General features: G+C 47.4%; 1 protein-coding gene across 1 annotated transcript in view; it reads left to right on the top strand.

Annotated features, from left to right (window-relative positions):
• The first annotated feature begins 899 nt into the window (after positions 1–899).
• LOC138498709 (uncharacterized) overlaps positions 900–26,576 on the top strand; it is a 57,208-nt gene continuing 31,531 nt past the window's right edge. The window contains exon 1 of the mRNA XM_069622354.1: positions 900–1,218. Coding sequence (XP_069478455.1) covers positions 984–1,218 — 235 coding nt within the window. The 5' untranslated portion in view covers positions 900–983. The remainder of the gene's footprint in view (positions 1,219–26,576) is intronic.

Raw genomic sequence — 26,576 nt, 5'->3', positions numbered from 1 at the left:
CCAGACCTTGCTCTGCAAGAGAATAGAAAGGGCAGTAGACGAGGGGAAAGGGGAAAGGGAGAAAGGTTAAACACACAGGGAATATTCCTACAGCTGAGAAAGGAAATGAGGGGTAGGGATGGAGTTTGTGGGTGACAGCAGTTTTGGCCACAGCAGAATTAATCCAAGTAAATTTAATCAAATATTTTACAACATATTTTGCCAAAAATGTGTGGGGGCTGGCTTTAGGATAATAATTAATTTAAGGGGAAAAAGGGGTGGGGTTTGTGGGGGAACGGGGACCCCTGCATATATTTTCGGCAAAATCAACCGTTAAAAAAACAGAAGAAATCCGAAATTTACTTCGATAAAACAATTCCATGAAATGACACAGAACCAGTTTGTGGTGGTGGTCATGCCAGCAGAGTCAGTGTGGAATAGTCAAAGGATTGCGTAGATCAGAAGAGGGCAAATTGTTACTATGCTCCTGCCAGTGGGCGTGTACCTGAGTGGGCCGAGCCGTCACTTACCAGGACATACTGAAATTATTAAGTGGTTCATGGACATTGATAGTTAAAAAATTAGTATTTATGTAAAAGAGCATAAAAAAGGGGAAACAAAGAAAAAGGATTAGAAAGCGGCATCCAAAAAGGGGCACAAAGTGTTTCCAAATAAAACACTAATAAAAGGAAAAACAGAGCCCACTTTTTAAAAAAACACTAGGGTGTATTGAGTTGAAATGTACATAAATAAAACCACATTCCATTGTAAAAAGTGAAATAAATGCATGGAGTTTCATTGCAATGAGTTGTCTTCAACTGGAATGACATAGATTTGGTTATTTGTAGTCATGGGCTATTGTTTATCTTTTTCTCACATCTTTCCCAGGGCGCCCCGACCTGCAGGACATTCTGGTGCCAAAGCTAATCCATGGGAAAGAAGTCTCTCTCCAGTGCCAGGTGTCAGGTTATTTCCCCAAGGAATTAAAGGTGGACTGGCTGAGGATGGAGACAGGAAGTGATGCCCGGCTCACTACCCAGGGCGATGCTGAGAGCACTGTCTGGAAACAGGACATCACAGACTGTCGCCATGAGCCTGACAAAGGCCATTCCTGCACTGCACGGCTGACATTCACCCCTGACCTGCACAGAGACCGGGGGTCAGATATCATCTGCAGAGTGTCCCACCCCAGCCTGCAGAGGGCGCTGGAGAAAACCACAGGGATGCTGACTGTCCTTGGTAAGTGTAGATGGTCTCTGAGTAAATGTGCACCTACAGGTGCTGGAGATAGAGTGGAGCAGCATGTGGAGCAGAACGGAGGCAGCCACTGTCCCTGTATCTTTCTCCCACTGTTACACTGCTTTCCAGGGGCTGGAGACAGAGCACAGCATGTGGAGTAGCATGTAGGCAGTCACTACTCCTGTATGTCTTTAGCTCTTTCTCCCTCTGTTACACTTCTGTCCACCTTCAGGGACTGTAGACAAAACACAGCATGTGGAACAGCATGGAGGCAGTCACTGCCCCTGTATGTCTTTAGCTCTTTCTCCCTCTGTTACACTGCTGTCCACCTTCAGGGGCTGGAGATAGAGCACAGCATGTGGTGTAGGATGGAGGCAGTCACTGTCCCTGTATGTCTTTAGCTCTTTCTCCCTCTGTTACACTTCTGTCCACTTACAGGGGCTGGAGACAGAACACAGCATGTGGAGTGGGATGGAGGCAGTCACTGTCCCTGGATGTCTTTAGCTCTTTCTCCCTCTGTTACACTGCTGTCCACTTTCAGGGGCTGGAGAAAGGAGCATGTGGAGTAGCATGGAGGCAGTCACTGTCCCTGTATCTCTTTCTCCCTCTGTTACACTGCTGTCCACTTTCAGGGGCTGGAGACAGAACACAGCATGTGACGTAGGATGAGGCAGTCACTGTCCCTGGATGTCTTTAGCTCTTTCTCCCTCTGTTACACTGCTGTCCACCTTCAGGGTCTGGAGAAAGGAGCATGTGGAGTAGCATGGAGGCAGTCACTGTCCCTGTATGTCTTTAGCTCTTTCTCCATCTATTACACTGCTGTCCACCTTCAGGGGCTGGAGACAGAACACAGCATGTGGAGTGGGATGGGCGCAGTCACTGTCCCTGGATGGCTTTAGCTCTTTCTCCCTCTGTTACACTTTCAGGCACAACCAACCTATGTTCATAGAAGAGTAACCCCTTCTTCTTGGTTAGGGGGACGACCAAACTGAAATGGAGCCAAACCCGAGGAGACTTCCTGCAGAAAAGAGGAAGTGCCAAGTGTCCTGAAAAAAAAACTTGACCCATCTCTGAATCAGTAGGTAGGCCTGGAAGGGGTACAAAATGTACCATCTTGCTAATAGTATATGGTCACCATGACAGCTGTGCACCCACGTGAAGGTGGCAAGTCCACAACAAAGCCTGTAGATATATGGCTCCAAGGTCTAGTAGGTCTTCTGGTGCTATAATTGCATTGGGGGCATACTGGAAATGAAAGAACATAAGCCTTAACGTCCTTACAAACAGCTGGTCACCAAAAAGTCCATCTGATGAGTACTAAGGTGGCATCATAGCCCTTGTGCCCGGCTTTGAAGGGTACTTTCAGGCACAACCAACCTATGTTCATAGAAGAGTAACACCTTCTTCTTGGTTAGGGGGACGACCAAACTGAAATGGAGCCAAACCCGAGGAGACTTCCTGCAGAAAAGAGGAAGTGCCAAACAGGAACTTTTTCCTTGGAAATTGCGGCTCTGTGGTGGAGGCTAAAGAGGACCCAGTAGAATGATACCATGACAAGCTGTTGGCTAGGACATTCTCGCTTCCAGGAATGTAAGTGATGGAGAAGTCAAACTGTGCAAAGAATACGCCCACCTAGTTTGCCGCACTGACACACTCCATCTGTTAAGTTCCTGTGATCGGTCTGCATCTCAAATGGATGCATGGCCTCTTGCAATAAATGACGCCATTCGGCACAGACATGCTTCATAGCCAGAAGCTCCTTCTCAATGACTGAATAGTTCAGTTCACTGGAGATAAAGGTCTTGGAGAGATAAGCAATGGGGTATTCCTGACCCTTGATTGGTTCTTTAAGAACTGCTCCCAGTGCCCCAGCGGGGACATCCGCTTCTACAATGAATGGTAGATTCTGATCTGGTTATTTCAGTACGGGAGCTGAACAGAACAAGGCCTTGAGTTGTTGAAACGCGCCTGCAGCTTCCTGATTCCAATAGAAAGGCACATCTTTTTTCAGTAACGCAGTGATGGGGAGGCGGGTTTTTGAGAACTCTGGAATAAACTTCTGATAAAGGTTTGCCAGTCCCAATAACCACTAGACTTCCTTTACAGAAGTTGGTGAGGGCCACTGAAGTACAGCTGAAACCTTGTGCCGGTCCATCTTAATGCCTTGGTGACAAAGAACAAACCCTAAATAAGGAACAGAATAAACTTCTAAGAGGCATTTTTCTTGTTTGACAGGAAGGTGGTTCTTTTGCAATCGGTCAAGGACTGCAGACAGGTGCTCCTGGTTTGACTCCCTGAACTGTGAAAACATCAAGATGTCATGCAGATAAATGATAACTGAGTGGAACAGTAAATCAGAGAGCAACTGGTCCATAAATCACTGAAAGATAGCGGGAGCATTAACAAACCCAAATGGCATAACCTTATACTTGTAGGGAATCATATGGGGTCCTGTAAGCTGTCTTCCATTCATCCCCGTCCTGTATCCGTAGAAGGTGGTATGCCCCTCAGAGATAAAGCTTGGAAAGAATTACTGCACCCTGTACCGCCTCCAAGATGTCCTTAATCAAGGGCATGGGGTATCTATCCCAAATAGTTACTCTGTTTAGGCCTCTATAGTCGATACAAGGGCACATTTCTTGCAAGTCTTTTTTGGGGATGAAAAACAAGGACGTGCCTGCACGTGACTTGGATGGTCTAATAAGTTAGCTTTGAAAATTCTCTTTGAGGTATTCCTTTAAGGCCTTCTTTTCAGGGAGCGCCGAGGAATACATATGGTCAAAGGGTACAATAGCTTCCTGCACCAAATCAATGGAACAATCATCAGGGCGATGAGGAGGAAGCTCCTTAGGGATCTTATCCAGAAAGACATCAACAAATCCCTGATATCTCTTAGGAACTCTATGCACCCCTTCTATAGACTAAGAGACTGAGCATTTGAATATAATCGATCTAATGGACTTCTGGTGTTCAAAAATGGAAAGAACCATGGGAACAGACGTCTGTGTAATGAGACCCGAACTAAGAGGCTTTCTGTCAATCCCTTCCACTTCCTGGTTCTCCTTGTGCTCTTCTTTGGGAATGCACTCCCTTTCTGCCAAGATGATATTCATGAAGTTGCCTGCAGCTCTGCTATCAATAAGTGCCAGGGCTTCGATAGTCATCCCGGGTAAGTGTAGGACTAAGCGAACCAACAAAAGACGTGAGTCGTTTTGTTCAGAGCTGGTATGGGTAGCGATCATGGGACCTTCCTTCTTTCCCCAGAATGAGGTCCCCCCTAGGACCACAGTCTTTTGTTTTCCGACCTCCTTTGTGGTACATCAGGACAATCACGATGAAGATGAGAGCCTGAACACAATACATGCACAAGCCGTCATACCTCCTCCTTCGTCTTTTGGAGGTGGAAAACGGTCCTCTATTAGAACCGATCTGCATCGGTTCATCCTTGGATGTTTCCCCCACCGGCGGGGGGGGTGGTAATCGGAAAGGAAGGAGAGAATCTCTTGCTCTGGTGCTTGTTGATAGTCGATCTGTAAGGTGAACAAAATCAAATCAGAAAGGGTAGCTGGACGAGCAACGCAAGCTAGTTCATACTTCAGATTTTCATGAAGTCCACGTCTGAGGATTGAGGGCCTCATCACGAGTTGGGCGGTAGCCCTTAAATGTGGCAGTAACAGGGTTACCGCTTCATTTACTGCTCTGCCAATCTCAAGCCTGGCATGTTTATCACCGGCGGTTTTACTGCACGGTAATTACGCCAAAGGTTTGTTGGAACTAATGGGGAATGGGGAGTAACGTTTAGCCCCCAACCCGTGATCTGGCAGTAATACTACCGGACGGGTGGGCAAAAACGCAAATAAAGTTGGGCGGAATCCCAGTCGGGATACCACCCAACTCGTGATGAGGCCCTGAGTACTGAGCTGCTTCCGACCATCCAGCCACAGTGGTGGTACGTTTGAAGTTGCTAATGTAGGACATCAAATCAGAGGAGCCCTGACAGATGTCCAATAACATTTTGCAGGTGGAATAGATTACTTCGGGTCTCTCGAATGTCTGTCTCATAAGAGCCACAAAAGCCTGATAGTCATGTAGCACAGGATTGGCAGAGGTGACCAAAGGTGTGGCCCAAGCCATGGCATTACCCACCATATTGGATACTTTCAAGACCACTCGGGATCTGTAGCATGGGTGGTAACCCGAAAAGTAAAGTGGACCACGCAAGCATAAAGGAATTCCTTCAACCTCTTTAGAGATCCATCATTCCTCTTACGTCCCATCCCCTTTCCTCCATACTGCATGGGCGTCCCTTGCGATGGATGGGAGACAGAACCTTTTTCACCTGAAAAAACCTTCTTCCCCTTTAAATTTAGAGGCGCACGGAGGCGCGGCCTAGGGAGCATGTGCTGCCCTGACTCCGCCCTCCGGGGCCACACCTCAGTCCCCTTTTCCACGCAGACGGGAACGGGCCGAATTCACCAGCGCTCCTGGGTTTGGCTTTGGCCATGTAATTCAATGGTACTCGGTCCTCAGACGCCATAGCTCCTCCCCGGCGCATGTCGACTTCGACAGGGTTCAGAAGGTGCCCATCCTGCAACGGGCCCTTTCCAACTTCAGACGCCCATGCCCTCTGCCTACGTTGCCTTGGCCCAGAGCATGGTTGGCAAGCCCCTTCGGCGTGCAGCTCGCTGACCTTGAAAGGGCTGAAGAACAGACTAGCCAGGTGGAGGGAGCTCTTTCATCGGTCTCCTTTGGAGGACCTTAAGAGTTTCGTGAGACGATCCAGGCCCGAGGTAGGGCCTATATTTTCATCCGCACCTCGCAAGGGAGACTCCTTCCCAGGGACTCTCCTACGCGGGCGGGACCGGTCAGGTCCTTATACCAACTCACGCACCGAGTCTGTCACAATTACCGGCCTTCGGGCTGAGGGGTCCTCGGATCCTGCCAGTGCAAAGGTTGAGTGGCCAATAGGCTCTATTACCGGGCTTGTGCCGATAGGCTCCGCCCTTGTACCGGCATCATGGCCGAGGGGCTACGCCCTATTTCCAGAGTCACATCCGAGGGGGCGCCTGAACGCAGCCATAACGACCCCCGGGTAGAGGTGGATACACCTAACGGGCACGGGCCCGAAGATCGGAGCAAGTCGCCGCCGCTCACATAAGCCGAGCAACACGTCGCAGCCACGTGGTACACAGCCCAACAAAATGGCCGATGTGCCAGAAAAGGACACCCGTTCAACTCCTCTGCAGGACTTCGCCGAAGAACGAGTATCGAGGTGGGACTGGCATCAACTAGGTACGTGGCCTATGGCCGACCCTTCTTATGCGCAAGGCTGTTTTCCCTTGCGTCCGTATGTACAGGGTCGGCAGCGTCCTCAGTTGCCTCTAATAACCCCTTCAGTGCCTTCCTCCTCTTCGGCCAGCGAGTACTGGATCTTTGAGAGGTTCCTCGGCCTCATGAAATCTCCAGATATGGGGGCTATCATCAAGGACGCAGTCAGGTAAATCCTTCCTGCTATGCTAGCGGCACCACAGATGCCTCCGCCGACGCCTCTGGGCCTGGCACAGCCACCACCTCCGGCTCCTCAGCCTACTCCACAGGCGGTTCCATACCAGCCTCCTCCTCTTCCTCAGCCTCCGGCGGTGGTCCCCGTGCCCCAGCCTCTGGCTCCGGATACTCCTCCTCCTCCACAGGATCCTCCAGACCATCAAGATACTGATATGGAGGAGGATCCTGACACACCATCATCGGCCAGAGCCTTCCACGAAAGTATCTCGGGCCTGGCAGAATACCTGGGCCTCCCACAGCCCCAGGTTGATCAGCCGGCAGAGGGCGTCCTCGCTGAAGTTCTCACAAGGTGTCCTTCTGCCAGAATGAGAATTCCACTGCAGACCGACGTGGTATCTCTCGCCAAGAAGGGGTGGCTCAAATGCCGCTCTGTTCAGCCAGTCAACTGCCGCCTGGACGCCAAGTACAGGCAGATGGGGGGAGATACACTCTTGCTCTCCTCCCACCCTCAGCCACACTCCTCGTTGATCGCTGCAGAATCACTGTACTCCAAGCCTCAGTCGTCTTCGTCATCTGCTGCGCTGTTAGGCAAGAAGGAGAAAACCTTGGATGCATACTGTAAGAAGCTGTATTCCAATGCTTCCTTGCACCTGCGATAGGCCAACACAGATGCCCAGCTGGCAGTCGCTAAACAAAGATAATGGCGGGAAAGTGCCAACTTCCTCCCGGAAGGCCCCGTCCACAGCCAATCACGCTTCAAGGAGGGGCTAGCCGAAGCCAAGCTTGTGGCTCAGGATATCATGGAGTCCACTCTGGCACACATTGATACCTCTAGACGTGCCATCTGTATTGCCACGGACAAGAGAAGGATGGCCTGGCTCTGGGCAACCAAGTTGAACCTTGATGTTCAGGAACGTATTCTTGACCTGCCCTTCGAGGGCAGTGACCTCTTTCACTCCAACACAGACGAAGTGCTGGACAAGAAGAAGAATAGCTCTCAGACGGCTAAGTATTTATCCATTCTGACAAAGAGCATGCCCAAAGCGTACTCTCAGTCTCAGCAACGCTCGGATAAGGGTCGCTCATCTGGAGGCTTCGGCGGCTTCCAGGAATGGAGATCTAGGCAGCCGGAACGCTCGCCGACCACTAGTCGGCGCAAGCATCAAAAAGGGGAGGGGGCAAGGGCTTTTTCCAGTACTCTTTTCCGCCTCTGCCTCCGAGGGTAAGAAGTCATGACAGACCCACTCGGGTCCATGTGTCGCCAGTGGGGGGCAGGCTTGCTCTACACGCACACTTTTGGCTACAGAACTTCGTGGACCCCTGGATCCTGTCAGTAGTATCCTCAGTGTTCCGTCTACCTATTCCTGCCTCTCCCTCCTCTCCTCCTCTTCCGCAAGTTGGAACAGCAACTTTTTTGGCAGATATTCGGTCGCTCGTCCTGAGACAGGCCATGGAGGAAGTCCCAGCCTACGACCGGGGCTCAGGCTTCTACTCCAGGATCTTTGCCATTCAGAAAAAGAACCAGGCTGGCCTGAGAGTTGTTCTGGACCTTTCCACCCTCAACCTCCCCTTACCTCTCCAGAAGTTCAAGATGGTGACACCAGCTTTTATTACTGAGACATTATGCAAGGGAGACTAGATGTGCTCCCTTGATCTGAAGGACGCCTATCTGCACGTCCCGATCTGGCAACCCCATCGGTCTTTCCTCCGGTTCAGGATCATGGACTGCCATTTTCAATACAAGGTCCTCCCTTTTGGCTTCAACTCGGCCCCCAGGGTCTTTACCAGGCTCATTAACGCGGTGGCAGCCCTACTCCGAGCTCAGGGCCTCCATATATACCCCTACCTAGACGACTGGCTCGTCAGGGCTACATCTCAAAAAGCAGTTCACCACTCCTCCCATGCACTGATGAACACGCTACACGACCTGGGCTTTTCGCTCAATCTCAAGAAGTCACAACTGCAACTCACACAGTCGTTGACCTTCCTGGGCCTCATCTGGGACACGTGCTCCAAGACAGTCTTCCCCTTGGGGGACAAGATCGCGGCCATCAGGATGGCCACGTGCCACTTTCTCAGCAGGGGCGCTACTGCGGTTTGTTGGTACCAGCATCTGCTGGGCCTTTTTGCAGCGGTACTGTTGGCTGTCCCCCACACAGGACTCATGATGAGGAGGATTCAGGTACACTTTGCAGCATCATGGGACCAGGAGAGGGGCTCTCAGGCCGACATTATCAAGATCCCCATCTCTCTCTCTGCCCGGACCTCACATGATGGCACATGGACCTGTCAAGAACAAGAATACCATATCAATTGGCTGGAACTGAACGCCATCTGGTTAGTGCTCAGAGCCTTCCTCCCACGTCTCGAGGTAAGGGTTGTCCTCATCCAGACAGACAACTCGACCAGTATGTACTACATCAACAAGCAGGGGGGTCCAGGTCCCCTTCCCTGTGCAGACTGGCGATCAACATGTGGGAATGGGCCTTGGAGAACGACATCTACCTCACGGCAGTGAACCTTCCGGGGAAATCCAACCTGGAAGCGGACAGGGTCAGCAGGTTGGGAGTGGACAACTACGAGTGGCAGCTGAACAACCTCATTGCACAGGAGATCTTCCACTGTTGGGGCTTCCCTCAGGTGGATCTCTTTGCCACCAGGCACAACAAGAAGTGCCCCCAGTTCGCCTCCTGGCAGGCGCAGGGCCTAGGCTCCCTGGGCGACGCCTTGTGGATCCAGTGGAACAGCATGTCAGCATACGCCTTTCCGCCCACTCCACTGATTCACAGAGTACTTTGCAAGTTCAAGGAGTCTCGCCAGCTCAACCTCATTCTGATAGCTCCGTGGTGGCCAGCCAGGCCATGGTTCTCGGAGCTGCTCAGTATCTTGGCGGTCCCTCCAATCCACCTCCCGACAGGCCCAGCACATCTTCTGACACAGCAGGGGGGCAGGGTCCTCCACCACGCCCCCCCAGAAGCTGGGCCTCACAGCGTGATTCCTGAGCAGGTAACGCTCAGCCACTTCAAGCCAATCTGGAGATCATACAAGGGGCTAGGAGCAAGGCTACCAGAGCCCAGTATAAAAGCAAATGGACCAGGTTCTGCCACTGGGCGCACTCCAAGGACATCAACCCGCTGGCTTGCTCATTGGACGACATGCTGTCATTCTCAGCTCACCTCACCAACTCGGGCGTGCAGGTGGACACCTGCCGCACACACCTCTCAGCCATTGGGGCCTACAGGAAATCGGAGGAAGGGATCTTCGCCTCCTCCAACCCGATCGTCAGGAGGTATCTGGCCAGCCTCGCTAGGCTCTACCCGCCCGTCAGGAAGCCACACCCCGTGTGGGATTTGAATCTGGTCTTGGGCGCCCTCGCGCACAAGCCTTTTGAGCGTATGGCGACTGCGGACATCAGGCTGGTCACCATCAAGACGGCCCTGCTAGTCAGCCTCACATCAGCGCGCAGGGTCAGTGAGATCCAGGCCCTAGTCGTCTCAAAGCCGTATACCACCTTTCACAAGAACAAGGTGGTCCTGCGGACCCATCCGGCATTTTTACCTAAGGTGCCATCAGCTTTTCACTTAAACGAGATCGTCCTTCCTACATTCTTTGCTGACCCGAAGTACGAGCCTCAGAGAGTTCTGCACTGCCTGGATGTCAGACGTGCCCTGAAATTCTACCTAGACAGGACCAAGGGCTTCCGCAAGTTAGATGCCCTGTTCCATCACCTTTGGAGGCGCCAGGCTATCAGGCCTCCAAAGCCTCCATCTCCCGCTGGATGGTCTTTGCCATCAAGGAAGCATATGAGGGCCAGCATAGACCCCTTCCGGCGAACATGCATGTCCATGCAGTTAGGGCCAAGGCAACGGCCATCGCCTTTCAGCGCCATGTCTCCTGGCAGGTCATAAGCAGAGCGGCCACATGGGCCACTCCCTCGGCTTTCTGTAAGCATTACTGTTTGGATGCCGGCTCCAGAGCAGATGCGGCTTTCGGACAGCGGTCCTCCGGAACATGTTTGCTTAAGGAGTGTCTCCTCTCCCCCCTGGGGCTACTTTCAGTTGTAATCGCCCATGCAGTATGGAGGAAAGAGGACGGGACATAAGAGTAATTGTAAGTTACTCACCGTAGTGACTAATGTTAGTGACTAACGTACTCTTAGTACATAGTCCCCTTTCCTCCATACGTCCCACCAATCTCCCCCCTAATAATACTGCTGTCATTAGGCAATGTTAAACCTATTGTTGACGCATCAATGGGGACTGAGGTGTGGCGCCAGAGGACGGAGTGAGGGCAGCGCATGCTCCCTGTGCCGAGCCCCTGTGCGCCTCTAAATTTAAAGGGGAAGAAGGTTTTTTCTGGTGAAAAAGGTTCTGTCTCCCGTGCAGCATGGAGGAAAGGGGACTATGGACTAAGAGTACGTTAGTCACTACAGTGTGTAACTTATAATATTTGCCTGATGCTAATCCCATGGCAGGAAGGTCAGCTGGGCGTTCGTCCCTGGTAGCTACCAATTGCCTGAGCACAGCCTTTTCCGTCTTTTATCTTTGAACCTCCAAAGAAAGAACTTGAACTGCAGTAATCCATTCCTGCCCCTGTTCTGTTGATGCCAGGTTCACTTAGGCTGTAGGCATTGCAAACTGTCAGCTTTAGACTATTCCCCCTCACTGGGTTCTTCATCCAAGGTTTGGGAGGATTGGTCTTCTGGAGGAGGAGACAACACTTTTTTTCCCGGTGGGTCTTCTTTGCTTGTTGAGAAATGGCCTATTCCGGGGGGAAGCCAGTTTGCCTGAAAATGATACAGCAATGACAAGAGACCCCTACTATGGATAGGCCCAAAAGGAAAAGTCAAAAGGCATAAAATAAACCTTCAGTCCTTGGTGGCTGATCCTTGCGAATTGTAGACAAATCGATGGTAAAATGTAGCAAAAACCAGGACGCCAGATGGTAATGCGACTGGAATCCTCTCCCAGTGGATAATCAAAAGGTTGGTAAGTGGAATTTGGCTACACAAGATATGGCTTAGGTGAGAAGTTGCCAGAGAGCAGTCAGGACAAAGGCAGGCAAAACTTGAAGGAAGAAGAGGTCGGAGCTGCTAGTAGGAGGAGAATGAGCAGGACACGCCACTCCGAAAACCAAGAAGGAAGGAGCTGAGAAATGCACAGCAGCGGAGAGTGCTACAGAAAATGGAGGCATGTCAGGGGCTGGGCCCAGAAGACAGGGGTGACCAGGAAAGGCAGATCCCAACAGAAAAAACAGGAGCATGGAAGCCGCTGAGGTGAAAGCGCTAGAGTCTTACCCAAAGCAGAAAAGCAGGTTGCAATGTGACGCGCTGCTGAAAGGAGCCGGTTGAAAAAGAACACAGAGGCACCATCTTGGAAAAAGACTAGAGCGGTGATGGCATCTGGGCAAAGCTGACGAACATTAATGGCATATCCTCCAACGTCTCCAAAGACTCCAGGGGGGGTGGGCAATGACCCCTTAGTCTTGTTGAGACACGTGTAGGGCTAGTTCTTTCTTTAATCGTCTCTTTTTTTTTTTAAACGAATCAGGAGAACTGTTGTCTTCCACCCCTTCAAAAAAAGAAAAGGGATAACGACCTATCAGTGGCTTGCCAGATTAATCATGACAGAATCTCTATTGGAACACTGTTACTATGATTGTAAAAGTTATTTTTACTGACCTTTTTGTGGGCATATTGGAGAAATCACAGATGTCCAGGCTGCTGGATGGTTCTCAATGTTTGCCTACTTCTTTTTGTGCCAGGTAGTGGGCTGAAAGCATGAATGAAATAAAGGCCGAGCCATTCTATCCAAAGTGGTTACGGATTAATTTCAAACATATCTATTGTGTGGATACGTTTTTGGGACCCCCAGCATGGTTAGATGCGGAGGTGTTACGCTCACCTGGCTCCCACAGGGGCGTCGGTCGGACCCGGACAGCGACGGTCTCCACCCACGTGATGCGTAGTGCAGCGATGACAGACTGGATCTGCCCTCCTAATCTTGGCTGCTTAACCCGTAGAAATATTCTCCTGCAAGTGGAGAGATGGATTTAGCCACTTGTGGATTCAAGTGATGGCACCCCCACAGTCCTCCCCAACTAATCACCTCCGAAATGCCCTCACAGCAATCTCACCTTATATTCTTGAAAGATGAGCTCTCCATCCTGCGTGGATTTGCAGGGGCGCATCGATTCCAGTTACTTCACTGGTTTGAAGGCTCGGGAGAGTCCCGGAGAGTATTGACTCTTAGGTTCCTGGTGAGGACCAGTAAGTATTAAGTTCATAGTGTTCAAAATGTCCGATGTTCACTCTTGTTCCCCCCTTCCTTTCTTGTCTTGCAGCTGGCTCGTGAAAAGATGCTCTTGTGGCAGCTGATGGCGCTCAGGTAAGAGTCTGTATTACCCGGCGCTGTCCGGTAAATGTTGCACGTGGAAAACGTGTTGTTTTGCTCTCTTTACAGATGCGGCACTTGAAAATATGGAGAGTCACAAAAGGATGCCTCCGGTGGTAAATCAGGTGGTAAGAATTATATTTGTTGGTTCCCTCGGCTCACCTTGTGGTTTTCTTTTGTTTCCTAGGTGCCGAAGTTTGGCGAAGAAATGATGGAGGCAGCGCCGACCCGAAGGATGCTTGAAGACTGGTGAGTATGGCGCGGCGCTGCAGCTGGAGGTGCGGCGCATGCAGAAGTGATGTTCTTTACAGGTCCGGAGACGAGATGGATCCAGAATCAGGTGTGGAATAGAAATAAGTTTGTTTTCTAACCTTGTCCCTTTCTTTCCTCTTTGTTTTAGGAGCTCCGGATTCGAGTTGGGCGTGGCAGAAGACTGGATGCAGGCTGCAGGCACGGTGAGCGTTACGCTGCTGGATGCAGAATAACACGAAGCATGTGTTGCTGGTCGGGCGTGGTTTAAATAGCCTCAAAAGTAGTTCCAGGTAAGAAGTCCCTAGAACCACACCCGATTACAAAATAGCCCTGTAGAAAAATAGTCCCTTTCAGGCTTCATGTTGGATTGGAGTCATATGCAGCATGGTCTGCCTGAGGTAAGTAATGACTATGAGCCTGGCGCCTTAGGCGCCAGGACTGATTTCTACTATGAGCCTGGCGCCTAAGGCGCCAGGACTGAACCCAGATAGCCCCTAGCCGGGGCTGCTGAGGTTTTACTAAATTTCTAGATGCCTGCTCCAGGGGCTGATGGGCTTGGTCCGGATGCCTGGGGGTAGGCATCATGACAGAAGGCTAGATGTTAATTCTCCTTTCAAGTGTTTGATATATTTACACACACAACAAAACGGTACAGAGGGACTTAAACCTCCATCATAGAAGACTGGCACCTTTCGTAAAGCACTAATTCTGCTGCACTTCATTAGTGATGGCTAGACTACTGTGGATCTCCTCGTCATTATACGATGCCGCTTACAATTTCTTTAAATGACCCCCAGAGAGCTTATTGGGCTGGGCCGGTGTTGCTTTCCCTCTTCTTTGTATGGCAATTTACCCAAATAGAGGTGCCTTACATTGCCATTTAAGCCTGTGCCGCGTAATTCTGGGTTTCGAAAACAGGATTCATTTGCTTTTGTTTTTATTTAAACCGACGTGTTCATAAATATGTTCATAAATATGGGTGTGCCCCTGTCTGTATCTCAAATTGGAAAAAGCAGTTATAACTCCCGCTACGTCGGGGTGCTCCCAATTACTGCACTAAATGTCTGTACTTCAAAGCCCTATCTCGAAACTATACTGTAAACGAGTAGTTCATTTTTGTTGTGACCTAGTGGTTACCTGGTGACAAGTCTGTCAATGGCACATAGTTGTTTCTATTTATTTTCCGTGAAATCCTAAAAATGGAGGTCAGTGCACATTGTACCCAAGACTTCAAAATGTTATAGGTTGGAAAATCTCATTGAGGCCATGGTGGTATGTCTCAAGACGATGAATCCACCTGGATTCTGTGTGTAAGAGACTTTGCTGTATATCTGGTCCGCCTTTGATTCTCTCCAGGGCCCACCAGAGAAAGTCATTTGGCGTATGTCTAGCCTCTAAGAAATGTGAAACTAAGGGTGCTATCAACGTCTTGCACCAGATCTTAGAGCGATGTTCCGATATTCTAAGTTGAATAGCTTGTGTGGTCTGTCCAACATATCTTAGGCCTCATGGGCACTGGATACAGTAAATCACATTTGAGCTTTTACAATTCGTGAAATCTTTGAGTGTCCATTCCCGCTGGCCAATTGGGAAGGATTTGATCTTTTTAGTAAACTTGCAGGCCACACAATTCCCGCAAGGATGATGTCCTTGCAGTGGACGTAGTGTTCTTTGCCCGATGTACCTCGAGTCCGGTTGAAAAAGTGAGTGACCAGATGTTCTTTGATGTTCTTCCCACATTCATATGCGAATCTAGGTGGCAAATCTTCAGGCAAGTTGAGGCGGGCTATGTGCCAATGTTGGGTGATGATTTACTTAATCTGTGATTTGTGCGTGCCATGTGTGACTACGCAGGTTAAGCGGTCTTCACTGTTGGTACACGTTGTATCGAGAGGTTGCAATAGCAGTTCTCTGTTTGCATTTAGTGCTCTTTTAACCGCTCATCCCAGTATTTGTTTGGGATAGCCTCTTGTCCTTAATCTAGTGGATAAAGATGTCGAGTGTCTCTTAAAGTCTTCCTTGGATGTGCAATTCCTACAAATCCGTAGAAATTGCCCATAGGGCAAATTATCTTTTGTGTAGTCAGGATGGTTGCAGGTATGGTATAGCAATGTGTTCCTGTCTGTAGGCTTGCAGTGAAGATCACATTCAAGTACTCCACCGTTGTGATGAATAATCAAGTCCAAAAATGGAACTTGTACTGTGCTGTGCTCTATTCGAAACTGAATATCCTGGTTGCATGTGTTGAGCCACTCCTAAAACTGTAATAAATGGTCCAGGTGGCCAGCCCAAATGAAGATCACATCATCAATATATCTGTACCACTGGCTCACCTTGTCCCGCCAGTTATTAAGTGGAGAGAACACATGTTCTTCTTCATATTTCGCCATGTATAGTATTGCTAGGCTAGGTACAAAAGCTGCCCCCATCCCCTTAGTCTGCAAATATATTTTTCTGTCAAATGTAAAAAGGTTTTTACATAAAGCTATGGACATGAGCTCCAAAATGAAGTTTGTAGCCACCCGGTGTTGTAGGGGATTCTTAGTCAACCATTTGTGTACGCATTCTATGGCCGTCTCCTGTGATATATTTGAATACAGGGACTTGATGTCCATAGCGACCAAAATCTGTGTGGAAGAGTGAAATGGCATGTCCTCAAAAATCATGATGGTGTGCGTGGTATCCCTTAAATACCTAGTGGTTTTCATGCTCAATGGTTGTAAAAAGGTATCTACAAATTTACAGAGAGACTCTAGGATGGACCCGCACCCCGACACTATTGGTCTGCCTGGTGGGTTATAAGGATCTTTATGGATCTTCGGCAGAGCATAGAAGCAGGGAGTTCTACCTCCAGGTGTTGTAAGGAACTCTGCTTCTTTACAGGATATCCAGTCCCGTTGCAATGCAAAGCCTACTGCTTCTGTGATTTCTTGTCCTAAATCCTTCGTGGGATCCTTCCGGAGGATAGAGTAACATTCACTGTCATCCAGCCGTACAAGTACCATTTCTTTGTATTGGGCGGTGGACATAACTACTCCACCCCCTTTATCTGCCTGTGTGATCACAATGTCCTTGTTGTTTTGTAATGATGTAAGTTCTCACTCAAGGTAAGATTATTGTGCATTTTCATCTTGGTTTTTAATTTGGCTAGATCTTGTAAAATACATTTTTTTATTTTTTTTATTTGTGTTTAATCATAAAAGATTTTTACAAAATCCCATTTTTACATTCGCAAGTTTCCGAAAATGTTGGCAGTACTTAGGACACCACTTACATTGTCCGAACTGTACAAAGTCCGTCTGAAAAATGTTCAATTGGGCTTTGTATTTTGTAATTGGGTTTTATTGGTTTGATACTGGTTTAGGTAAATTTGCTCTTTTCAACGCTATGTCCAGTAATTTAGCCGCGGCTCTGGACCAGCGTGCCGAGTCACTTGCCATAAGCTGACTCCAACCCATTTGTTCGTCAACTACTGATGGTTGGGTTATAAGTGGTGCCAAGTACGCCTCTCTTTCCTTTGACATTTCCGGACAAGTCATAAGGAGATGTTTCACTGATTCTATTTGCTCTAAATTTTCGCACAAGCGGCAAGAGTCTGTGATCTTTTCGCCAAAATTTCTCTAGTTTGGAGAATATTTAGCCGCGCTCTCATGAAAGTTTTTCTCAATTCCTTCTCCGGAAATTTTTCACAGTATCTCAAAGGAGTTTTCAATTTGTTGTAGCTTAGGGGAAGATCTTTAAGGGATTTGTAGGTCAGAATGTTTTCATTGGTAGCGATCCAATCTTGTTGCTCTATCTTTTTTTTTTACCTTAGTTGGGTTTGCGATTAGCTGCTCCTCTGTAATGGCTATTGCATTCAAATTTCCTTGTAGTTTTTTGACCCATATGTTGAGAGGATTACACCCCCCCTTCTTTATTTCATATGTACCACCTTGAAAACCGAAAGAGAATTTGGCAGGAGAGTCTTTCTATATAGTTGGAGGGCACTTTGATCAACTACTGATGCTAGTGAGACCAGGCCCATTTTTGAAATGTGAGGAGTTCCGGTGGCACTTGATTGTCCGAAGGAGTAAAGGTTGAAGGTTTCTGTAAACCTGTGTCCACCTCCTGATCGTCGGTATCCGGGGGGTGTGCAATCAGTCTGTTTTGTTGGGACGAAGGAGAGTCCCTTTGCCAGAATGGATATTTGCGCCTCTGAGAGGTCAGTTGAATATGGGTGTTATTTGAGGGTCGGTGTTGGGTCTTAATATGTCTGTCTCCGGCGGTGCGGACGGGAGCCTGGGCTGCCTCCTCTCTGGGGTGGGCCTCATTGTGGGTGGCCCCATTGGGGATTGCCAAACCCGCCCCCTCCTAAAAAAGGAAAGAACGGGGGTGGTGGATAAGTGAAATTTGTCTGCGCTTGGCCTATATGTTGCCTTAATTGATCATACGAGGATGGTCCACTACTTGATCCAGAGAATGTGACCCCTCTGCGTCGATTTTTCTGTGTTCTGGATGGAAACGTACCTGAGGGGCCTCCCTGGTTCTGGTTTGGAATATAGTTATCTGAGATGTAGGGATACACCAAATCAAGTTGAAAATCTTTGATGTCCTTTTGAAGATTGTTAGTCTTTCTGGTAAGTGTTGCGGATTTAAATTCCTCAAATTGTTTATTCAGATCTGCTAATAGATTCCTAGCATCTGTAATAGTAGTGCTGGTTTGAAATTTGGCCTCTTCTGTGTCCAACTCTTTTTGCATCTGTTGGCTCCTTCTTTGGGCCGTAGTAATCGTGAGGACCATTAGGTCGCGGCTACATTTTGTGGCGATAAAACTAAAGTTTGTAACGTATTCTTTGTCGTCTAGGAGTATTTCTTACTGTGAGGCCATTTGGTATAATACTCACTTTGAGGTATTCCCTTAAAAAATGGGCATGAAGTTCTGTGTGGAAAGTTTTCTTTTTTAATCGTAGGATACCATCCCCAGTATTCGTAGTGCCTGTAGGTGGATTGTTGCCTAATGGATCAAGAAATTATGAGCCCTGTATCGTGTACTGTATTTGTTGTTCCGTAAAACTAAAAGTAGCGTTCTCTGCCATCCCGTTGAGTGTAGTGCTGGCTGGAATGTCTGGTCCCAAAATGGAAGATCTGGACTGTCTACCCAGTTATTAAAGGGATTGGTACAATGAGTTTGCTCTACTTCATATATCGTAATTGTCTCCAAACAACTGTGTCTTCAACCAGGCCAGTCCCGAAAAAATATATAAACCTTGGGAGAGAGAAGAAAGAAAAGAAAAACTAATGGTGGGCTCACTTTTAGGTAAAATTAACTGATAACATTGTATCGTGAAGTGAAAAAACCTAATCAACAAGGTTGCCTGATATGATAACAAAGACACCCTAGGGTTATAGGTGGATGCCTGAAGAGGTAGGGGGTACTAGGCCTCAATATAACATGTTCACAAATATGGGTGTGTTCTTGTCTGTATCTCAAGCTGGAAAAAGCAGTGTAGCGCCTATCCAAACTCTTTTGGATGTCTGATTTATTATTCCATTTATTATTAAACCGACTGCATGGGACTTCGAAATTGACTCTCCACACATCGCCCGAATATTTAAAAAACCAAGCCTGGTGCTGGCCATTGCAACACAGTGCCGCATATGCTTCCGCTTGCTTACCTTTTCTTTTCGTCCCCGCGTTTTTTCTGTCTCTCTACAAACAGTTAGGGTAGCAGCGTTAGTACCGAGTACCGGACTGTTGCTATAGATAACTACACAAGTTGGCACATGACTAAGGTTGCCATGTTGTGTTGGAATTTAGAATCTCCATTTTGGAAGGGAGTTTTAGTCCATTGAATAGCATTGGCTAGGTGATTGCCTAACATGTTTTTAAAGATTTGCAATCTTATTTATTAGTCAAATTTTTATGATTGAGATGGTTGATCAGTTTAATGTGGTCATGTCACAACAATGAGCAAAGGAAATGTTAATGTTGCAGCTCACACCCCATCCCATGTTAAAAAGCAAAGAGTTAGGGTGAGTATCAATTATTAGATTGTTTGATTTTTAAGTTTTTTAACAGGCTGGCTAAATCATGTGTCATTGAGGGTAAACCAAACACCCGCAGTCACAGACTGAGCTGGAAGGATTTCACCATGGAAAGGACTATATAAAGGGCAATTCCTTAATGCATGAACAATCGCCATTCAATGGATGTGTTTAGACCTTTGTTGACTGAGTCTAATCTATAGTCCATTTTTGTTCTGCTTTCCAGGGTGTCACGTTGCAGACTCCTCCTCTAGCTCGTTCCTTTATTGTTAGAATAATGAACCAGAACATATCTGCGGGTTTGTGATGCTACCGTAGGTTTCTCTGCCACTTTGTTTTTGAGACATGATCGGTTTTCACAAATCCTCTGCCTGATCTCATGTTTGGTCTTCCCTATGTAAATCAATCTACACGGATATTTTATCCTGTAAATAGACCATTGTGTTTTTCAGTTCGTAAAATTTTGCAGTTTTCAATTTAAGCCATAAAAATCAATGTGCTTTAAATCTTTCATAAGTGAACAGACTGAACATCGGCCACTTCTAAAATGGCCGATGACCGGTGGAAGGACTGATGAGGTGTTTTGGGCAGGAAGTTGCTGCCTTAGTTGTTCATATGTGTGGACAAGTGTGTTCTTGAGGTTGCTTTGTCTTTTGAACACAAATCTAGGCTTTTCTGGATTGAAATCAGATGTTTTTGCAGTATTCCAATTGTGAAGGCTAATTCTCCTAAGCTCGTAAGGGAGTTGCTGATAGGACAAAATGTGGTGATACACGTAATTTTCTCAGCTGTTCTTCTTTCCGGTTTCGTGAAGCATGTCTCTCTGTTGGTGTTATGCGCTATTTTCCTGACATTACAGATTATTTTATGTGGATACCCACGTTGTTTCAGTTTGGTAGTAAGATCTCTACTATGGAGATTGAAGCCTGTCATGGTCCCATAATTCCTACAGATCTTTAGGAACTGCCTGACGGGTAAATTCTCTTTCAGACTTAATGGATGAAAGCTTTCATATAGTTTAGGAGGGCATTTTTGATAGTTGGCTTTCTAAATAATGTAGTTTCCAGAGTGCCTTTGGTGGATTTTAGAATTTTAAAATCCCAAAAAGCCATAAATGTGCGATCAAATGACATGGTAAATGTTATGTACTGATCTGAGTGTTCAACCATGTGAGCAAGGAAAATAAAGCTTCTGATCCTTTCTAAATCATGAACACGTCATCAATATATCGGTGCCAACACCCAATGTTTTTGGTAAATGGGTTTTCTTCACCGTATATTGAAAGATGCTTGAAGTGGTCCATCTGAAGGTTCGCAATATCAGGTGTGAACGTGGCACCCATGCTTGGACCATGTTTTTTATTATAAAAAGTATCTTCAAACAAGAAGTAGTTCTCCGTTAGTCTGATGCACTCGAGTATAACGTCTGATGCAACTAGGTGTCTGATGCTTGTTAATCTGCTTAGAATCACACACTGTGCATATGGTCCGACATTCAGTGGTAACCGCAGAATATTGCATCTTGTCTTTCGAGGATCGAAAGGGGACGTCGGCATAAGCGTGTCTGTAACACTATCCCTATCGTGACGTGTAGTGTACATGTAGAGGAGGTCCCAAGCACGAGTCGCACTGAAAGCGCCCATTTTGAAGTGCCAAAAACGTTCCAGCCGAGATATTTGACGTACGATGAGCAAATAAACCAGCAGAGAGCTGCAGTGGGGCTCTGCCCGGTACCAATCAGACGGAAAGCACTCATTGAAGTAACGACACCAAAAAAAACATGGCAGTAAAGTACCCATTGAGGAAACCATATCAACAAATAAAACGGAATGAAGATCATCTGAGTTCAGTCCCTGAAGAGGCCAAGAAAGTCCTAAAAGAAGATGAGTGGTGACGTCACAAGAACTCAGACTGACTCTCAGATAAAGAAAAGGACGACCTGTGAATGACGAAAAGAGACAAAATACCATGAATAAGCGACATCCTGAGTTGAAGTTAAAAGGACGATGTCAGGTATAAGAAGCTTTGCCATAAGAGCGATGAAGATGTGCAACCAGTTTACACGTGTACATAAACTTGGAAACGCAAGAAAGCTGAGGAAATCGTGCAGCTTGCTATGCTTAGTAGAAACGTATAGTGCGGTAAGCACCACATGCACATATCTACCTCAAAAGGAGCACTTTATATGACGTGTATGTCCACTTTGTAAAAGGGCAGAACCAACCGCAAGTTAATAGAGGCCCAGGAGCGAAGGCCCTCAAACACGGGAATCGAAAGCCAAAGACAGAAACGGAACTTAGATGCATGAGATCCGTGCAAAGAAACCAAGGTCATCTTAGCTGACACAGGCTTATACAATTTATGACGCCAAGAGCATAGTATCCTATTCAAAGGAGTCGAGATAAGCAGCAGAAGGCATTTGGTGGACAGAAAGCTAAAATCAAATACACGAATTACATGGAGACAGAGACAATTTCACAGTGCCTAAAACACGTGACCTGCCAAGCAAGAAGAGCTGGGGCCTTCACACCTACGCGCAGCCTTGAGCCATGCACAGATATCCGAGTTCTCCCAGACAGAGAAGCAGCATCAAGGCCTTCAAATTAGAAAGCAATTGACACATGGCCAGTGGGTCAGTGGTGGATGATGGTACTGGTTGGTGGGTGGCTAGGGGAGTTGACGGGCACCCTGCACCTGGCCGACCAGTCTGCATGCTGCTAAACAAAATGGAGAAGTACAAGGTGATGTGGCATCAACTCAATCACAATGTATCAAGTAATCTAGGATCCTATAGTCCGTCGTACTCTTAGTGACGTCCACAGCAGTCATTCTGAAGGAAGGGCTTAGATGCCCCACCTGACACTAGTTATCCAATCCCCTCTTCCCATTACCGTATATAGATAAAGTACCTATAATAAAGTTGCCTTCCTATAACCAATAGAATTGCATGCAACATTTTTTGCGTTTCACGTCAGCGATGACAAGGTTTTAGTATAAAGGATGTCATTTTTGTGAAGTTCATTGGAGTTGAAGCGAGAAGGAAGATTGAGCAACCGCTGATGTTCATAACTCCCTGCTTTTTGTACTTGTCATTAAATGGACTCCCTTTGCCAAACCATTGGGTTGTCATTATTGATTTGATGCTTGAGTACTAATCTGCATCCCCATCCATCTCACGGGTGCTGCTATTCCATCTTAAAGTGCTGTTTGGGAAAACCCCAGTCCTATGGGCCGGCTGGGGTCCCTCCTGCACACTTGGTAGCAGAGATTGATGGTTATTGATTATCGATTAGATAAGACACCCATTGACCGTCAACATAAAGTAACTCTAGGTCCTCGGCAATATCACAAGTCCTTTGCCATCCGGGTAAGTAGACTGTGAAGCTCCCCGTAGATAGTGGTTAGAGTAAAGAGCAAAACCTGCAGGTGAAGGCCTGAAGGGACCTGTACTTTCCCCTACAAACCTCTTCCCACTTCTACGGGCAGCTGAGCAGGCGCACGGCAGGAGAGGCAGTGACAAACGCGGTGATCCCGAGCATCCAGAGAGGAAACATGCGACCGCTGAGTGAAAAAAACTGAATACTTTGGCAAAAGTGCATGCCTTAGAACAAGTAAGGGAAGGTAACGGAGGAGGAAGAAAAGAAAGCAAAATGTAGTTAGAAGTAGAGTAGAATGTATATATATATGGGGAAGGAAATAGAGACTCAAGGGGTGACCAAGTAGTGGATAAGAATACCGGGAAGACAAACTGAGAAGAGGGGAATACCAGGAGGATACCTGAGAGAAGAGGGGAATACCAGGAGGATACCTGAGAAAAGAGGGGAATACCGGGGAGGACACCCGAGAAGAGAAAGGATACGCCCCAATATGTACACTTAGGGCCTCATTACACGGTAGGCGGTGGACCAAGGTGCTATTTGCACCTTGGTCCATGCCGGTAAAATACCGGCACCGCCTTGGAGGAAAGGGGAATTACTGCCCTATTCCAAGGTTGGCGGGGCGGTAATTCCCCCTTCCCCATTGCCCTTCCCCATTGCCATTTTTGCCCCATAGGGCATAATGGGAATGGGGAAGGTGCTAATTACGGTACCGCAAATTGCAGTACCGTAATTGGCACCCTGGTCCCTTTGCGGGTTGGTTTTTAACGCCTGCTAAAAAGCAGGCGTTAAAGTACCAACCCGCAAAGGGACCTCGTAGTAAGGCGGTAAGGGTTAGCGGTCACCGGTACCATTACCGGTGACCGTTAACCCTTACCGCCTTCCGTGTAATGAGGCCCTTAATATAGCAGTTAGAAGAAGCCTGCGACCATAGTACTGAATAAAACAGGAATAAATAGGAGACCACAGTGGTTTAAGATGCTGTGAAAGGGATGGGCTTACACCCGATGTCGGGGTAAGATTAGGGGCAGAAATCTGTGTAGCCAGCTGGAATTTGTCTAGTCCGTTAACGCCTGTCTTATGTGTTGTGATATAATAGGATGAAATGTTTCCCTTAAGGAACAAGCATAAAAAATTACGCGATTGAGTAACTGAGATATTGTGGACTACGAATTGATATTTGTTGGTTGAAAAAAGAAGTATCATTTGTGTGGAAAAAAAACGGGATTGGAGCTTGCAACGATTGGTGCTCACTCATATTGTTGGAGCTATTTTAAGAAACAGTAGGGCATAACAAGTGTTACATGAAGGAAAAGGGAACAGATTTAAGCATGGAGGATATGACTCCATTAGTACACCTGTGCAAACAGTTGCCAAAACATGCACCCAAGCTGAAAAAGTACAGTGCGGAATGGGTTAAAGGAACCGCAAACAAAATGTTTATGCCGTGGCCCCAGGGTGGATTGCTGTCTAAAGCGGTCCTACAGCACATGACGACATATTTGCACACCACATACAAAGGTAAAAAGTTAGATAAATGCCTAGCTAGTTTAGAGCTTTGGAAGATGTATCAAGAAGATAAGGAGGAAGAGCCACCGTTAGATTGGATACTTAACGTATGTACAGAGGGGGAGGAGATGCCTTCCGCGCCACCTGTCCCGTCTGAAACAAAAATCTAAGTCAGTAAGGGCGAAGGATTATACCCGCTAAGGGAGCTTAAAGCAGCCGCAGGATACAGCAAGCCAGCATATGAGTCACCTACGCAAAGTAGTGACAAAAGCCCAGACAAAGACAGAGGTAGAGATATCGCCTCCAAGGTCCCAAGGGACAAGGAGAGACGCAAAAACAAGAGGAAAGACCAAGTACAAACAAGTGCATCTCCAGATACAGAGAGAGAAGGCAAGAGATGGAAAGGAAATGAGGATAGAATTGATGAGATAGCATTCGCACAGAACGAATGGATGGGAGGTCAGATTCTATAGCAACTCGATGGTAAAAGCATTGATGACACGAATCGAAAAGAGAATTTAGACGATGTACAGAGAACGGAGAAGGAACACGAAAAAGGATTGAGAGATGAAAAACGTGGGACAAAAGATAGGCAGAGACGAGAGCAGTTATATCGCAAAGAGCAAAAAAGATGAGATCATAAACAGAGAACATCTAATGATCAAGACAGACAGGAATGAAGGCGAATAGAAGATGAGCAAGAGATATGGGAGATAAGAATAAAGAGACGAAGTGATGGGGAAATATGAAGGGCAAATGAACGTAGAAATGGAAAGAAAGAGGAAGTGGATAGAGTCAGAGAACAAGCAAGGAAGTGCAGAGAATGCAATGACGACATAGAACGTAAGCGAAGACAGAGAGCACGCAATCTTCAATATCAGAAGTGGGATGACAGGGCACCTAGCACGCACATGCAGAAGTCAAGGCATGGTGCAAAAGGACCAAGGAACCAGAGCGGGTATTGTGAATCCACCTGTGTTAGTACAACAGGGAGGAAATGGAGTTGCACAAAATCACACTGTGCAACCGCAAACGCCAGGAGCACAGCAAAGCTCACAACCACAGAACTTGATAAATTGTCCACAGGGACAGTCCCAACAGTCACCGATGCAAGTGTCCCAAACAACAAGTATAGGTCAGGCTGTGAACGATGGGATAAAAGTCAACACTGGTGATGGGGGAAGACCATTCACGCAAAATGAGACAACATTGTATATGGACTAGGACAGCTCACTGGGAAACCTGATGTGTTCTATCCTATCAGTGACACCAGACCCTCACCAGGAACCAAGGGTGGATGTCATAATAGGGGATCGAGAATATTCCTTCTTAGTTGACACGGGTGCGACACGCTCGTGCATACGTGAAGGCAAGTTTTCCTTGTCCGGCGATGCTATAAACACTCAGGGCTTCACAGGAGCAACAAGTCGTGTTCCTTTTACAGACACACTTCTAGTCTCTATAGGAGAATGTGACATGAATGTGCCACTGTTATATTCAAGGCAAATCCCAGTAAACATATTGGGACGAGACTTAATGACAAAGTTAAACATGACAATCTCGTTCACGGAGAAGGGCATAGTATGCTTGACTCCAGGAATGCGCTATTTGAACATATGCGAGATAATTTGAGCAAACGCAGGACACACAGCCATGAGAGCTATCCCATTGGAGCCAGAAATATTTGCATATGGAGTACGGGTGCTGATGGCATGGCTATCAGGCCTTGCAGACAAAACCATGAGGACCCCAGATGAATTTCGATTTAGGCCAAGGATACCTATGCATGAGGAGAAGGGACAAGTATTTCCCTTGATGATGCATGCAGCTATAATACGGGGAAAAATGGCTTTGATAGATGGGTTTGATGATGAAGGCTGACAGTGGTGCACAGTGATCACCATTGAAGAAGGGTACAGGCTGACTGACGTCACAGATGACGATCTGTTCGACGAATGGACGCTGAGGAAATAACAGTTGAAGGGAATCTCACTTTTTGGGCGAAGATGATCAAAAGAGAAGTGCCCCAGAGAATGATGTTAGCACAGAACCGTCCTGAATATTTTGAGGTCGATATGGCCAGGTGCCTGTCTCAGTAGGGACCACAGGCCCCTATGATGTAGGTCTATTGAAACGAGTAGGAGAAGTCACAATTAAACTGATGCCAGGAGCTCATTTAACCAAAAGCACAACAGTATCCCATGTCTAGGGAGGCAGATGAGGCAATGTTCACGACAATTTCGGCTAGGATTGAACAGGGCATCTTAGTGACATCAGAGTCGTCATGCAATACTGCAGTT

Source organism: Ambystoma mexicanum, chromosome 5q (assembly GCF_040938575.1).
Source record: "Ambystoma mexicanum isolate Mex_15411 chromosome 5q, UKY_AmexF1_1, whole genome shotgun sequence".
In the NCBI taxonomy this organism is placed as follows: Eukaryota; Metazoa; Chordata; class Amphibia; order Caudata; family Ambystomatidae; genus Ambystoma; species Ambystoma mexicanum.
This window is presented reverse-complemented; position numbering and strand designations above follow the sequence as displayed.